The sequence below is a fragment of the Pteropus medius genome, unplaced genomic scaffold (assembly GCF_902729225.1).
Source record: "Pteropus medius unplaced genomic scaffold, Ma_sr-lr_union100, whole genome shotgun sequence".
Lineage (NCBI taxonomy): Eukaryota > Metazoa > Chordata > Mammalia > Chiroptera > Pteropodidae > Pteropus > Pteropus medius.
Window position 1 is genome coordinate 1,730,404 of NW_024353907.1, and position 17,781 is coordinate 1,748,184.

The 17,781-nt window shown below is 35.9% G+C and overlaps 1 protein-coding gene and 1 pseudogene across 2 annotated transcripts in view; one reads left to right on the forward strand and one right to left on the reverse strand.

The window, feature by feature from the left end:
* The window catches only part of MAOB (monoamine oxidase B), a 113,924-nt gene that overhangs the window by 21,455 nt on the left and 74,688 nt on the right, over positions 1-17,781 (reverse strand). For both annotated transcript variants that reach the window (XM_039851577.1, XM_039851578.1), the window contains exons 4-8: positions 16,544-16,648; positions 15,770-15,861; positions 6,270-6,411; positions 4,892-5,041; positions 2,123-2,282 (exon numbers count right to left, since the gene is read on the reverse strand). In XM_039851577.1, coding sequence (XP_039707511.1) covers positions 2,123-2,282; positions 4,892-5,041; positions 6,270-6,411; positions 15,770-15,861; positions 16,544-16,648 — 649 coding nt within the window. The remainder of the gene's footprint in view (positions 1-2,122; positions 2,283-4,891; positions 5,042-6,269; positions 6,412-15,769; positions 15,862-16,543; positions 16,649-17,781) is intronic.
* On the forward strand, positions 657-775 carry LOC120593694 (uncharacterized; annotated as a pseudogene).

Below are 17,781 nucleotides of genomic sequence, written 5' to 3' on the forward strand. Positions count from 1 at the left end.
GGAATTGATATAAATTAGATTTAATAGAAAGTGCAAGTGATGTAGATAAGCAAAAGCGAGGGAGACTGGAAAGATTCAAGACATTGGTAATGGCCTGCTCTCTCCAGTTAAGCGGAGAAGAGAGAAAGGCTGAAGTGGCTGTGATGTTCAACTCTCACAGGGATCATGGGAGGGTAGGATACAGATAGTGAGAGTAGCTGGACTTAGGATGACCTGGTGGAAGGCCAGAAAAGAATGGGGGTACTCCTTGCAAATTCAAACAGATGTTACGCACCAAGAGACTGAGAGGCATTTCCTGGAATAATCAATCTACAAGCAATCAAGGGCTGTCTGTATCAAAATGCAAAAAGTTACCTTCTCTTTAATAATCCAAACCATACTGCACTTATGAAACAAAACAAAGCAAACAAACAAAAATCTTGAATGATTGGTTGCTGAGTGCCCAATATGTGCTAGTTATTGTGCTAGGCTATTCGGGCTGCTAAATTCTCTCCCTTTTATCCAGTTAGCTCAATATTCCCGGAGCTTTTGTGTTATTTGTTAATCACAGTGTCTTCGGCAGTGACGTTAGCACTCTAAGACAATGCAAAGACTATGTTATGAGTCAATTTCATCAGATTTCATTACCTTATTGAATCCTTCAAGAAACTGTTATTGACTATGGCCATGCCACCCTGAACAAGCCCAATCCCGTCTGATCTCGGAAGCTAAGTAGGGTTAGGCTTGGTTAGTACTTGGATGGGAGACCACCTAGGAAAACCAGGTGCTGTAGGTGTAAAAAATTTTTTAAAAAGTGGGGGGGATTGTAAGCTGACAAGGTCTTGTAATCTGTGAGGTCAACTATGGGCTGTCTCCCTAAAAAAAAAAAAAAAAAAGAAAAAGAAACTGTTATTGAATCGCTTATCGATGTAACAGGAATCACATTGGATGTGAGTTTTGGAGCCTTCTCTTGTGTTTCTACAATAGCCTAGGGAATGCTAACACTGACCTTAATATATTGTCATGCAATTATCAGTTTACATGACTGTCTTCCTCCTGAGTCTGGGTTTTCTGGGCAAGGAAACATGTGAATTCCCAATGCCTATTATAATTGGTAATTCCCAATTCCCAATGTCTGTTGTACAATAGGTGCTCAATAGTAATCAGTTAAAGAAATACATTAATATAGTAACTCAAAGGAAACTAAAAATGTTTTGGTGAGACTTTCATGTCTACAATCATTTTTTTTAAAAATGTAACTCAAAGTTCATTACCAACAAGGACTCAGTCAGACCCAACCTCTAAAAGGTGGAGAACTTGGGTTTTCTTTTTGATACTGGTACCCAACATTGAACTTCCCTAGCACGTAGCAGGTCTAAGATAAAAGTTTGCAGACGTGAATGGAAAGTTATAGATTCTCTTCACAAATAAAGGCATTCAAGTCATTAGGAGAAAAATCTCTATTCCATGATCCTTAACCCGATCTACTTGTCATCAGCCAGCTACCTAAAATGCAGGACCTGGGTGATGAGAGGAAACAGTTTAGCAGCGGTAGGCTCTTCATGGTGAGTCACTACACTGTCCTTTGCAAAAGGTAAATTACTTTCTCAACTGATACACCAATTTAATAATAGTTCTAAATAGGATTTCTTACAAAGGTAGAGAATTAGGAGGCTATGAGGTAGCTGAAAAAAGGGTAGAAACAGAAAGATACTATTCTACACAGTAAAGTAGCACACTTGTTGAATATGTATGATGAACAAATTGATTTAATTTAATATAGTAGAATCTCGACACACATGAGAAATAGCCTGGAAATTTTCAAACTTCACCTTTGTGAATGGCTCTAAAAATGTATACTTTTAAAAGTTGTATTAGAAAATGTTAATAAGCTATATTCACATGATTTTGTGGAAAGATTAATAAACTTTATATTGAACTATAAAAAGTTGGTCATATCCCAAGGAAAGCAAATTTCATGAGTTTGTGTCAATATATTTTATTTGATAGAAAAGTACTTAGAACCTGGACTAAACGTTTTATGTCCAGCATTCTAATTAAAACAGTTACATGCAAATGCATGTATTTATACCAAGTTTCTTAGACCTTCTCCTGAAGGTCTTTATTTAAGGAAAGTACTCACTCTTTTTCTTCCAAAAGGGCTCTTTATAGTAAACAATACACTTGATGACTGAACCCAAAGGCACACGAGTGATCAGCTGGTTTCTCATCATTGGCAGAGGGGGATTGAAATGAATCTTCATGCCCAAAGTAGGAGGAATAGCACTAATCACATACTTAGCCTAAAAGAAAACAACACAGTTAAACATTGTTGGTGGGTTGTTTTGCTTCTTTTTTCTTTCTTTTTTTAGTTCTATTTCTTTTCGTCTTTATTAAAATATAATAGACAATTAGTTGCTCATATTTACATTGTACAATTCAATAAGTTTTTTTTCAATTATATTTGGCATACAATAATATATTAATTTCAGTTGTACAGCTGATCAGTTGTACATAGTGATTAAAGATCTATGTAACTCACAAAGTGATCACCCCACTAAATCTAGTACCCCTCTTCCCCTTACATATTACGACATTATTATTTTTCTTATGGTATACTTTATATCTCCATGTCTATTTTGTAACTATCCATTTGTATTTCTTAATTCCTTTGCCATTTTTCACTGTTACCATCCCCTCCAACCATCCTCCCATCTAGTAGACCTCAAAATATTCCCTGTATCTATGAGTTTGTTTCTGTTATTGTTGTTCTTGCCATTGTGATCGAGTGTCCTTGGCTTTCTTGTTCTCTAGATAGGGCATTTGATCCTCTTCTTTATTCACTTTGGTTATTCCTTTGTTTATTCCATTTAATATACTTATCTCAGATAATGTGTTCTTCATTTCAGACAGCTTCTCTTTTATAATTTCCATTTCCATTTTTATGTTTTTTATTTCTTTGTTGAAGTTCTCACTGAATTCATCTATACTTCCCATAAGTTCATTGAGCATCTTTATAAGCAGTGTTTTGAACCCTGCATCTGTTAGGTTACTTGACTCCATTATACTGAATCTCTGTTCTCTTCTCTCATATGGTTTCTACTTCTTTGTCTTACCATTTTGGCTGCCTTTCTGTGTCTATTTCTATGTACTAAGCAAAGCTCCTAAGTCTCCCGGTCTTATTAGCATGGCTTTGTTTAGTAGGTGCCTAGTGGCACAGTCCTGAGAGGGGTTCAGCTGCAGGCTAAGTTAAGCCCCAGCCTGTACCCCTCTGGGGCCACCTGTTAAAATTCAGCAAGCAATCTGCAGATGCTGTGCTTATAAGTGCCTCTGGAAACCACATCAGAGCTGAGGTCAGCTGCCACCAGTGTGAGTCTTAGCGCTACTCAGCAAGGAGCACCAGACTCGCGGAGAACACAACTGGATGTGGCTTGGGTGGGGCTGCTAGTTGGGAGAGGCGGAGTCTCAGGGAATCCTCTGGGTGGAACGACCTCTGTTATCCAGTTTGATGAAGTCTCAGCTATGGGGGCGCTGTCTCTGTACACTGGGAAGGGAGAGGGCTCAACAGAAGAGCAATGGATACCACCATCACTTCAGTCCTGGAGAGAGCCTCACCTTTGGCCCTCACTCTGACAACTCAATGTCCTCCTTTAAGTCCGTGGTTCCCCCTGTGCAGCTGACCCAGAGCTGGTGCTCAGAGCAAACAGGTCCATCACCACTAAAGTCCAGTCACGGACACAGCCCCTTTACCACTCAGCCGCTGGGGACTGGTCAGCCTTGCATCTTCACCCACTCCTACCTTCTACCATTGCAGGCTGATTACTTCTCTCCCTAGTTGTAGTGCTTCTGTTCATCTAGATCCCAGGCGACTTTCTTTGCTGTTTGTGCCATGTTTCTGTCACAACTTTGATGTGGTTGTGAGAGAGATGAATAAAGCTTCTATCGTCTATGCCATTTTCCCCCTCTTCCCTGTTTTTGCTTATTTCTTAATGTTTCTCCTTCATTCTACTCTTGCCCCCTTCTTCAGTCTCTTCTTAACAGAGAAACTGGAAGGATCTTGTTAAAACCAAAACAAGCCCTTATTCCCTAGGTCAGAACCTCCAATGATTTCACATCCTATGTAGAATCAGAACCAAGTTCCTTACAGTCACTTCAAGACCATACATGAAACAGACCCCTGTTACATCTTTTATCTTATCTTTAATTACTATTCCCCTCAATCCTTAACTCTGCCATTTTGATTAACTTGCTGTTCCTTCATCATGCCAAGCTTGTCTCTGCCTCAGGGATTTTGCACTAGCCATTCTGTCTACCAAAAATGCTTCTCCCTCAGAGAGCCACATGGCTCAATCCCTCATCTTTTTTGGTGCTATGCTCAAACATCACCTTCTAAGTGAGGCCTTCCTTGATGACATATTTAAAATTGCATAACCAGTCATCTCAAACCACCTCTGGCACGCTCCCTCCTCCTTCTCTGCTTGATTTCTTCCCACAGTACTTATTACTATCTAGCATACTTTATATTTTAACTATGTATTTGGTTATGGCCTTGCTCCTTCAGTAGAATGTAAGCCAGATGAAGGCAGAAAATGTTGTTCACCGTTATGTTCCCAACTCCGAGAACAGTGCCAGGCACATAGGAGGCACTTAATATTTATCAAATAAATTTTTCTTTGTTTTTCTAATTATATAAAAGTGCAATACAGATAGTTAATAATATATGTTTTAAAAAATCCCCGCCTCTTCCACCCCCAATATTCTGGTTCTCTTTTACTTTCTTTCAAATAGAGTTAGCCTTTTCGCTTTTGACAAAAGGATTATCTATGAAGTCTGGAATATTCTTGGCTTTATTTAAGCTTTGGTCATCTATGAGACTCTTGCCTCTTCCTTCTAATTTAAAGCTCTTGGTTACCTCATACACCTCATGATTTAAGGTCTCCACAAGGACATCTTCTCCTGTCTGGTCAATGTGGGTCACAGGCCTCTCTAGTTTCACTCGGTCCCCAAGGAGATCCATTATCCGCTCACTCACTTGACTAGATCCACCCACAAAATTCCTCTCCTGGAAAATAAAAGTACACAAGAGGTAGATAGGAAATATAGGAATGTGTACAAATTATTAATAACTTCCCTCACAGATCTTTATGTGAAATAAATAAAATTTCATTTTGCTCTTGTGAACAGTGCTTTTAACCATTGTTTTCTTACTAGTGATTGCTGGCTTTTGACAAAATTACAGGTTTTATAACAGTCACCTCCAAGTCTATGCTTTTGCAGATTCCCAGGCTCCAACCTTAACTGGACCACCTCAATCTGACCCCATATCCCACCTGTCTAATCACTACCCCTGCTCTATGCCCTATCTGTATCCCCTTGTTGTGTTGGTGGGTCTGGTGAAGCTACCTACAGCTGGGCCACCACTCATCTGAGCCTGTTTTCCCCATCCTTATTACTCAGGCCCAGAACCTCCCTGGCCCATCCATCCCTGGGCCAGCCTACTCTCTATTATTACAGGCTGCCCATCTTAACTTGGGTCAGATGCCTGCTGCTTCCATGGCCACTGAGGTCATTTTACCTCACTGCGCTAACCCACCTAAGCCCTGCTAAACCTTCGAAAGATTCTTCATGGTTGTGCACACATTTGAGCTGACTGCCTCCTCCTAAATTTTCAGTTAATTTTTAAAAGACTATTTCAAATGGATTTAGGAAGAAGAAGGAAGAAAAGAAGGAGAAGGAGAAGAGGAGGGGAGAAGGAGAAAAAAAGGGAAATGAGGAGGAGGAAGGGGGTTAAGAAGGAGAGGAAAAGAAAATGACTGACAAGCAGGTTATATAAGAAGTCTAATCTATTTCCTACTGTGACTAGCATAGTGCCTTATACAATGCTGGAACCCAGAAAATAGGCAATGAATGAATGAATGAATGAATGAATTCCATTTGCTGTGTGTTTTAAATTAAAAACACACAGCTGACTTTCCTCATTGAGTTTTCCAAGAAGTGTTCAAGTTATGTCCATCAAATGGTCTCCTACAAACTTATCAAATAATAACAAAATGTATATCCAATTGAAAAATTGCAAAAGTACATAAAAAGAAACAAGCCTAATCTTAAAATTATATTGGGTACCTAACAACAGGCTGTCCCCTCACAAGTTACTTTGAGCTCTCATGATAAAGCTGTAAAATTCACAAGCCTGCCTTCTGCTCTATCTGCTCATGATTAAAGGATGATGCCAATCTTTCATTTAAGCAGTGGTGGTTTTCTGTTGAAATGGTGGGGATATAGATGGGTACCTGCCCTCCATTGGTTGTTGAGATGATCCTAATTGTGCCCCCACACTGCTTCACATACCACAGGAACCAGAGAGCAGAGACCTCATGGGTCTCCGCACTGACACACAGGTTCACAAAGAAAGTAGCAAGCTTCTTTGCAGATCTGTTCAGGAAGAAACAAGAGCAAAATTGCCAAATGCAACAGAGCATCATCTTCATTCTCTGGAAATTATTCAAGCAATAAATTTACTTGGCTAAGTTTGGCACAACTTGACAAGTCAGAGAAAATTGTCCCTAGACTCCTGTATTATAAAACATGACATCAGAGATTGGGAGACTATGAGATTTATTTTCCCCTTAACCAAAATACCTAACTCAAATTCAGCTTATATTCCATAGTCTATGCTGTCATGATTTCTCTCTACACACTTGCTACTCTTCCAGTGATCCTCATTGGGTAAAAGGCATTCACCCAATTGCTAAGGCCAACACTCTAGAAATCAGCCTTAATTTCTCTCTTTCCATTACTCTTCCTGCATCCAATCCATCAGGAAGTCCTATTGTCTTTCACTGCATCACTCCACCTTCATCACTGCCGATTTAGCATCATCTCTTGCCAAGGGTATTGCAATTATCTCCTCTAGACCAGTCTCTGCCTCCACTTGTCTTCACCTGGTATCTATTCGCTACACTTGAAGCCAGAAGGTTTTTACCTCTCTCCCCTACATGGTGCTCTTTCTAAAATGTAAATTAAGTCATGTCATTCCCTTGCTTAAAACCCTCCAATGTCATCCTATCAAAATCAGAATAAGATTCCGATCCTTTACCATGGCCTCCAAAGTCCTAAGTGATATAGCCCATGCCTACCTTCTCTATCTCATCTTATACTCTCTCTACTTATCCTAATTTCTCCTCAGAAAGATGAACTTTTATATGTCTATGAAAATGAGCACTGGCTTCCACATTCCCAGCACCCTATCATTCTCTATCATTTTATCATAATATAGTATCTTTAGAATTCTTTTCACTATCTTAAATTATCTTAATTATTGTTTTATTATTTTTTATTGCTGTCTCCCCTTCTAGGATATCAACCAATGAAAATAGGGATCTTAACTTTCTTGCCCACCATAGTGTCCCCTTTAATAAAAGTGCCTGGGACATAGTAAGCACTCAGTAATTACTTGTTGGATGATTTAATGAATGGTTAATAAGGAAAATCAATTAAGCATTATTACAAAATTATCTATAATGCACAAAGAATATACTAGGAACTGTACAAAACACAGAATTAGTCACAGCTATCTACTCAATTATTTTACTGCCTAATGGAAAACAAGTTCAAAGGATAAATAGGAGGAAAAACAATTAATAGAGCAAAGATAGGTGACCTTTGCTTGGAGTTGTCAGGTAAATGGTGGGAGGTTATATCCTATCTGCAGGCACACCAGCAAGTGAATAATTTCACATAATTCCAAAGACTCAGTTATATTTAACACACCTGAAAATTCACCAGTAGTAATACATACTTTGGGATATCTTTAATAAGGACCAATCATCCCTTTGACTTTGACATAAAGTTTCTGTGTTATTAATCTGGTCATGTCTGAGGCAGAATTTGCTACCTGGTAGTGCTGACAATGAGTGGAATAAATAATACTGAACTCTTTAACACTCGAAGGTTTTTACACCTGTTGCGTTATTGAATTATCGTAAAACTATAAAATAGTTATTATTTTTCCCCAGTCACAAGCTCCAAAACAGGCTCAGAGAGGTTAGTAATATGTAGTACACAGCTCACTAAATGATACAACTTCAAACCACATTATACCTTATTCAATTAGTCAACTGACAAGTTGACTCAACAAAGGGCATCTCTTTACTCTAGTGTACCTTGACTCTGGACTTTTGTAGAATCACGTCTAACATACATAACAGTTACTGACAATGTCTGCAGCCATAACAACCTGACAGAACTTTTGTGACAGTCTCCATCATTTAGCCAGCAAATAATGTAATATATATGTTGAAGTGACATAGTTTCGTAAGATTCTTCATGATAACTGAAGGGATAGAAATTGCTGACTTGTGATTCCTTTGCAGAAACAATTTGTGACATCTATCTAAAGCAAATATCCAAACATTGTTTAAAATATTACTTCAAAGTGAAAACATCCTTTTGCTATTTCCTAATATCCTGTTTCTTTTATTCCTTGTTTTATAGGTGAATTGGGGCAGTATAAGGTTAAGAGAGTAATAAATAACTAAAAACTTAATGTTGGCCTAGCCAGACAGCCAATATTAAACATAAAAATACGGCTGCAATTGCAGTTGTTATTACTGCCAATTTGAAAGAAATAATCTAGAATTAAAATGGAGGGAGATCTAAAAGTAATTCTCTATGGAGGGTCAGGTCATTCCTAATCCTTTATTTGATTTACTCTGGGAGTTTTAGTGTGAAAAGAAATGAGAAGAACAACATCTGAGGGAAGGAAAGTCAAGGAAGCTAGTGTAATAATATTTTTGTTTTCCTTGCCCTGTTGACTTTTTAAAAGATAAATATATTTTTATACATGAAAAATAGATACACATTATATAAAAGGTAGAAAATTCATAAAATAAACAGGTAAGAGAATGAGTATCTTTCATATTTCTCCTCCTCAAAAGATAGTCACTAGTTTCATTTTAATGCATTTTTTTCTAGGTTTAGGTTTTAAAAAAGGTATTTAAATAGCTGTAACCACATTGCAAATTTAATTTGTGTTTCTGAAAAGCACTTTATAAATAATAACTGAAAGAATAATCAATATTAGTCTTTGAATATATCATTGTGCTTTAGTTTGAATCATGATAGGATGGATATTCTAGGGATTACTTCCTTTAAAACCAGGAAATATATATCTTGTATATCTTGTTTAGAAAAAGATAGAAAATTACCTTGTGTTCATATATTCCTAATATCTCAGAATTCTTTATTTTACCAGCCAACAACCTAGAATTTCCCCAAAGAGAAGACTAGGCAAAGGACATGATAGAAAAAGCCAGATATCTATGGTCCTAAAGGAATAAAATTAGTCCTATCTTTAAGGAGCTTTAAAGTGTTCTAGGGACAAAAGACCTAACTGAATCTATTAAAAGCTTTTCATAATATAAGTTATAAAATAAATGCAGATAGTTAAATACTCAATGAATTTTGAAAAATCTAATGTATAGAATTTAAAGGTAAATTCTGTGATTTTATTACAATCAAAATAAGTTATATTACAAACTACATTCTCAGAAAAGGTGGCAAATAGCATTAAATAAATATTAAAAAGAATATAATTAATAATAGACATTGATTTCATGACAGTAATAGGATTTTATTATTACAAAATTGGTTTCTTTCAAAGGTTGAAGACATAGGAAAAGTACAAGAATTTTTAACACAGATAATTACACATTATTATTAATAATAATGAAAAACTAGAAGTAACCAAAATGCTAATGAATAAATACATCTAGACCAGAGAATATGCACAGAATATTCTCGAACCATGAAATATCATATTCGGTGAAGCACTTTTAAAGATGTGAATAAATGTTTGTATTATAATATTCAGTATAAAAAAAACATTTAGATGGATGCCCGTTGCTTTTGCAGTGCATATACACTTTCCTTTTCAGAAACGAGAACATATATCACCCTATACATACTCAATGAAAGCCTGCTTTTCTATGGATTTAACATTATGTATGATCTTTTCAAGACATTAAATATTCTTCCACATGATTTTAAAAGACTATAGAGTATTCCATTTTCCAGGTATCCTACAAATAATATAACTGATCTTCTATTATTATACATTTATATTTTCCCTTTTATTTGTTTCTTAATTTATTTATTTATTTTATGGTGACATTGGTTAACAAAATCAAATAAGTTACAGCGGTACTTTTTAACAGTAAGGGATATATGTATTTATACTATGTATTCACCTTCCATAGTTAGATTTCTTTCTGTCACATAATTGACCCCCTTTACCCCATCTAACTTCTTCTCTCCCCCTTACCCACTACCCTCTGATAATCACTAATCTATTGTCCATATCCACTGTTTCTTACTGCTGTTCATTTGTTTTAGGTTTCTATCCCACATATAAGTGATATCATGTGATTTTCGACTTTTTCTGCCTGACTGATTTCGCTTAGCATGGTTATCTCGAGGTCCATCCATGTTGTCGCAAATGACAATAATTCATCTCTTCTTATGGTTGAGTAATATTCCATTGTATATATGTGCCACCAGTTCTTTAGCCAATCATCTATCGCAGGACACCGTTTGCTTCCATGTCCTGGCCACTGTGAATACAGTTGCTATGAACACTGGGGTGCAAATATCTTTGAGGATATGAGTTTTCAAGCCTTTGGGGTAAATACTCAGAAGAGGGATTGATGGATCATATGGTAGATCAATTCTTAGTTTTTTTGAGGAATCTCCATACTGTTTTCCATGCTGGCTGTACCAATTTGCAGTCCCACCAGCAGGGTATGAGGGTTCCTTTTTCTCCACATCCTCTCCAACATTTGTTATTACTTGTTCTGTTGATTATAGCTATTTTAACAGGTGTGAGATGATCTCTTATTGCGGTTTTGATTTGCATTTCCCTAATAGCTTGCAATGTTGAACATCTTTTCAAATATTTGTTGGCCATTTGAATGTCTTCTTGGGAGTGGTGTCTGTTCAGGTCCTCTGCCCATTTTTGGGGGGTAGATCCTTTGTTTTGTTTTTTGTTTTTGTTGTTCTTATTGAGTTGTATGAGTTCTCTATATATTTCGGATATTAGACCCTTATTGGAGGCATTGCTTGCAAATGTATTTTCCCATTCGGATGGTTGTCTCTTTACCTTGTTGACAGTTTCTTTTGCTGTGCAGAAGCTTTTTAGTTTGATGTAGCCCCATTCATTTATTTTAGCTTTTACTTTCCTTGCTTTTGGCTTTTTTGTCGAAAATTATTTGCCCATATACATATGGGTTTACTTTTGGACTCTCGATTCTGTTCCACTGGTCCATGTGTCCGTTTTGCTGCCAACACCATGCCGTTTTGATTACTGTAGCTTTGTAGTATAATTTGAAGTTGGGCAGAGTGATGCCTCCAGGCTCGTTCTTTATTCTTGGAATGGCTTTGGCAATTCGGGATCTTTTGTGCTTCTATACAAATCTGATGATGTCTTGTTCTGTTTCTTTAAACAATGCTGATGGGATTTTGATGGGGATTGCATTAAATCTGTATAATGCTTTAGGTAATATGGTCATTTTAACTACGTTGATTCCTCCAATCCAAGAACATGGAATAACTTTCCATTTCTTTGTGTCTACTTCAATTTCTTTTAATAGGGTCTTATAGTTTTCATTATATAGGTCCTTCACATGTTTCGTTAGATTTTTTCCTAGGTATTTTATTCTTTTTGTTGCAATTGCAAAAGGAATTATTTTTTCCACTTTTTTTTCTGATACTTCATTATTAGAGTATAGGAATGCTATGGATTTTTGAACATTGATTTTATATCCACATACTGGGATACAGAGATATCCTCAACAAATATAAGAGGGTTGAAATCATACCAACCATATTCTCTGATCATAATGCTTTGAAACTAGAGATTAACTGCAGAAAGAAATCAGGAAGAACCACAAATGCATGGAGATTAAACAATGTGTTACTGAAAAATAACTCAGAGAAGAAATAAATAGAGATCAAGAGATACATAGAAACGAATGATAATGATAGTATAACATATCAAAACTTTTGGGACACGGCAAAAATGTTCATAAGAAGAAAGTTCTTCTCATTACAGGCCTATTCCAATAACAAGAACGAGTCCAAATAAACAACCTAATGGTTCATCTTAAAAAACCAGAAAGGGAAGAACAAATGAAGCCTAAAGTCAGCCGAAGGAAAGAAATAATCAAAATTACAGCAGTAATTAATGAAATTGAAAACAAAACAAAACAACAACAACAAAACAATAGAAAAAATAAATGCGACAAAGAGCTGGTTCTTTGAGAAGGTTAATAAAATCGACATACTCCTGGCTAGATGCACTGAAGAAAAAAGAGAACAGACACAAAATACAAAATCAGAGATGAAAGAGGGGAAATTATGACTGACATCGCAGAAATACAAAGAATCATACAAGAATACTATGTTGGTCTAATATTTATCCACACATTAGACCAACTGGACATAATTGACATTTACAGAGCCTTCCATCAGAAAGTTATATATCTATCTATCTATAGTTATATATATCTATCTATAGTTATATATATATATAGTTTTATATATATATAGTTAATATATATATTATATATATTAACTATATATATATTATATATATTAACTATATATTATATATATATAATATATATTAACTATATATATTATATATATATTAACTATATAACTAACTAACTAACTATATATATATATATATATATATATATATATATATATATATATATATATATATATATATATATATATACATATATATATACAGCCATCCATTTTCTTCTGCGCATGCCTCATCTCCATTCTCCTTTGGGAATTTGTATCTTTGAATCTTCCCCTTTTCAGTCATTGTTGTCTCAATTTGTCCCTATGTATGTCGTATATTCATTATTATATTGCTATAGCAAATATCTTATTGTTTAAGTTTATAGAGTCCAGTTGATAGTAAGGGTTGCACTCCTCTGCTTCTATTTGCCTGCTAGTCACCTTACCTCTAATTATGTAATTTTTATTTTTTGTCATTTTGTTTTAGGTGACCTGACCCCTTTCACTATTTGCTGTAGTGCAGGCCTCATAGTGGAGAATTCTCTCAAGTTTTGTATGTCTAGAAAGGTCTTGATTTCTCCTTCGTATCTAAAGAAGAGCTTTGCTGGACATGTTATTCTAGTCTGGTAGTTACTTTCACTTAATAGTTTGAATATTTGATTCCATTCCTTTCTTGCTTGTTAGGTCTGTGCTGAGAAGTCTGAGGATAATATAATGGGTTTTCCTTTATAAATTACCATCTTCTTCTCCCCGACTTGTCTGAGAAAATCTTGTCTTTTTCATTGATTTTTGATAATTTTAATATAATATATCATAGTGAAGGCCTTTTTGAGTTGAGATAATTGGGTGTTCTGTTGACTTCTTGAATTTCAAGCTCCAGCTCATTCCTTAGATTTGGCAAATTCTCTTCCACTATTTGTCTGAAAATCTTTCTAGTCCTTGCTCCTTTTCCTCACCTTTGATAATGCCCATTATTCTTATGTTTCTTCTTCTGATGGTATCAGCTAGTTCTTGAATCTCTCTTTCATTCTTTTTCATTCTTTGGTTTTTCTCTTCTTCCTTCTGATTTATTTCTAGATTTCTGTCTTCGAGATCACTGATCCTTTCCTCCATTTGGTCGACTCTGTTTCCCAAACTTGCCATTTCATTTTCCAAATCTTGCAGTCCATTTTTTTACCTTCAAACGAACTATTCTGTTCTTTTTGAGGGTTTCAATTTCCTTGCTCTCTTCATCTAGTTGTTTTTGTAATTCCTGAAATTGTTGATATGGCTCATTTTGGATCTCACTGAGTTTTTTCAGAAGTACCATTCTTAATTCTCTGTCATTTAAGTCGCATATTTCTATGTCTGTAAGCTTATTTTCTCTTTATTTCTGATTGCCTTGTCACCTTGGTTGTTCATGGTGTTTAATGGATTATCTCTCCGCCTGGGCATTAATGGAAGTGTATTCTGCTGTTTTTCCAGAAAGATTTGTTATATTAAAGGTCTCTCTTTAACCTGTTGCAAAGAAGGCGCTTTTCTTTTGGTTTCCCGTAGGTGGTGTCTAAGACTCTTGGATCCCTGCTTCATATAAAGCCTTAATAATGCCTTTTTATTTTCTTGTAGCTATTTAATCATGCTTGCTACCCTAATCTCAGTCTCTGTCTGTGTTAGTGAAAGTTTCTGTAGCATTTGCTCAGATACCCCTGGGTTCCATGGTATCAGTCTCGGAGGGTATGTAGGAAAGAGCCCTCTGTTTTGGGGGTTAGGGGCTGCAGCTCAGCCCCGGTTTTGCAACCGCGGCCAGTAAAAATCAATTTGTTTCTCTGCCATCCCGCTTCCCTACTTTCTGCCCTGATTACTGGGCTCTGCCACCAGGCATGTGGAACTAACAGCTCTCCCAGGCAGGGCTTTTCTAGGAACTCACCACACATTCTCTCCTTCCCCCTCACCCTACAGAGAGCTCTGGCAGCTGTGAGAAGCAGCTTCTTTATTTCTCCCAGACCACCACCCGACATCTGTGGTAGCTTTTATGTGCAGATCCCATGCTCAGACATGCTTGTGTGTGGTTTGGGCGTTTTTTGTTGAGTTTTAGATGTTCAACTTATTGTGGTTTCAAGGGGAGAGATCTGGGGACGTCTCACTCTGCCATGTTTCTCCAAACTATATTTTCCCTTTTAAAAATAATTATTTGAATCTCCCTCTCTCCTTTTCTCTCTCCCTTCCTCCCTTCTTGTATGCCTATCTATCTCTGTTCTTTTCTCTCTCTTTCTTTAATCTAAATTCTAAGAAGTTGAATTTATACATTTAGCATATAAATTTCATGTCGTTTTATTATTTCCATATCTTAGATTTAGATATTGCTAAAAATTGTGTTTTTTTTTTTAATTTTTAGTTGTTAGTGCTCCAGCTTCCTTCCCCAATGCCTAGGGAATAAAGATATCAATACCAGAGCCAATCATATTCCCAACTTATGCTACTTAGCATGGAGGACAGTCTCCTTGAACTTGGCTTCCATTTCTCTTCCTTTCTTTACCACAAATTCATCATGTCCTTGGACTTACCATCCTTTTCTTTTTCTTTGCAGTCCAAGAGCAGTGAGACTTCTCCATATTTCTATTTATATAGACCCCAACATTTATATATAGTTCCCAACCCTGTCAACCAGAATTTAGTGCTTAGCTCATGAATATTTGCTTTTGACACTACATGCTTTTCATTTAATGGGAGCAGTCGGTCCAGTCATACATGTTTCCACTACAGTTGTGAATTATTTAGAGAACTTCTCTAGAAGTTCCTCTTCAAATCCTTGAAGAGTTTCTCCCATAAGCTGTTTCATATGCATATGCTAATGTACTATTTTTACATTGAACCACCAGAGAGGAGCACAAAAGTATTCCTACATCAACAATTTAACAAATTAGATCATTAAACTAATGGTCTTTAAGCTGTTCTAGTAAAGGGGGAGGCACATTCTGGTCTGTTCTGAGGACTTTACTGGAAAATACCAGTTTTGTGATGCAGCACTCTTCCAAAGAAGTAGGTCTGATGTGTAGATGCCTTTAGGGCATGGCCCACTTCCAGTATTTTTAGCATTCCATCTGGCCAAATGTCATAGTTTTAGATACAAAATAGCTACTTGTCCCATTCCTGTTGAATGGTATTGTCAAATAAACCTAAAAGACAGTCACAATAAATGCCTGTGCCTAATGTAGAGTCTTACTCTGTCCAGCAGATCTTGTCTAGTAGCTCCTTCATTGTTATGTGGTCCCACTCTTCTGCAAGGGGTGCCTTCCATGGTGCATCACTGGGAATCTACATTCAGATGAGGATTCAGAGAGAAAAAATGTAATTTTCTACTTTAAATAACTATTTTAATAGTATTAAAACTCTAACTTAAAGAAGTTTTCCAAATCCTCCAATAGTGACTTTTATTGCACAGCCAATGCTGTCTGTGTAGCTTTCCTATTATAGATCTATACCACATGATTAACTTTTAATTCATAACACTTCCTGCTATGTTGCAATTGGTCTGTTTCCAAATATCATTACTAAGTTACTTATTTAGCGAGAACGTTCATAAATCCAACTTATTTACACATATTGGACAGCTGTTTCAAATCACATCTTAACTGGAATTTCAGGTCAAGCTCTGTGTATATGGGCTGCAGGTTTGGGCATGATGGTGACTCACAAATCCAGAAGTCTTATTTTGTTATATCCTGAGGATTTTCTGGATTAGAAATATCATCTCAAGAAGGTCAAGTAATATATGATCTTTTCCCTTTTCATCAGTAGTATACGAATAGCAGTCTGTTGGACATCTCATTCTTTTAGCATTTAGAAACAAGTTCATTCATTCATTTCACAAATCTTTACTGAGAGTTACTCTGTGCTACACAATGTGTTATGCATTGGTGATATGTTCCATCTTTTTTTCTTTTAAAATTATTTTGAAAAATACAAATGTAGTCAAAGAAGCTTTAGAAAGATTTACCTCTTGTCCCATGTTATCCATTGTCCTCCAAAGATTATTATAATCTAGGTAGGTAATTGGATTCCACGCAGATGGTAATGGGCCCCTGAATGGGTATGATTTGCCCTATGAGATGATAAAACATATTTTTTTAAAGGAAACATTTACTACAATGTTAAATCTGCCAAGTAGATAAATGCCTGCAGACAAAATCATGTTATCAATATGTGATATACACTCAACTCTTTTAGTTCCTTGTGGCTTCAGAACCCTAGTTAAGTTTTTAACATTGAGATTTCAAACAAAATTTCGTTACCTAAATAAATTTGATTCCACAACAAACACAATAAAAAGATTCTTTCTGAAACTGGAACATTTACCATGTAAAATATAAATGCCAAAACAGAAATGGGGTTACCTAAAGTAATTTCATTTGCTAATAATACTTGCTAGAATCTCAGAGTCAGTGTACCTGGAGGGCTAGAAAATTACAACTATAAACATACAAAGTAGAAGGGGATGCAGAAATGCAAAAGATCATACAAGAATACTATGAAAAAGTATATAACACCTAGATCCTAGAAGAAATCCTAGAAGATCCTAGAAGAGATGGACCAGTACATAAAAAAAATATAATCTTCCTAGACTGAATCAAGAAGAACTAGAAAAACTAAATAAACCAATCAGCAGTATGGAAATGGAAAGAATCATCAAAAACCTACCCAAAAGTAAAAGTCCAGGACCGGATGGCTTCACCAGTGAATTCTACCAAACATTCAAAAAAGATTTAATACCTATTCTTCTCAAACTCTTACAAAAAATCGAAGAGGAGGCAATACTTCCCAACTCATTTTATGAGGCAAATATTACCCTGATATCAAAACCTGGTAAAGATAACACACAAAAAAGAAAACTACAAACCAAAATCTCTCATAAAGACAGCTGCAAAAATCCTACATAAGATACTAGCAAACCAAATACACCAATATATTAAAAGGATTATACACCATGATAAAGTAGGCTTCTTCCCAAAGACACAGGGATGGTTCAACATACGCAAATCGATTAATGTGAGACACCACATGAATAAATTAAAAAATAAGATTCATATGATCTTATCAATAGATGCAGAAAAAGCCTTAGACAAGATACAGCATCCATTTATGGTCAAAACACTTAATAAAATCGGTATAGAAGGAAAGTACCTTAAAGTAATAAAAGCCATATATGGCAAACCCACCATTATGCTTAACGGTGAA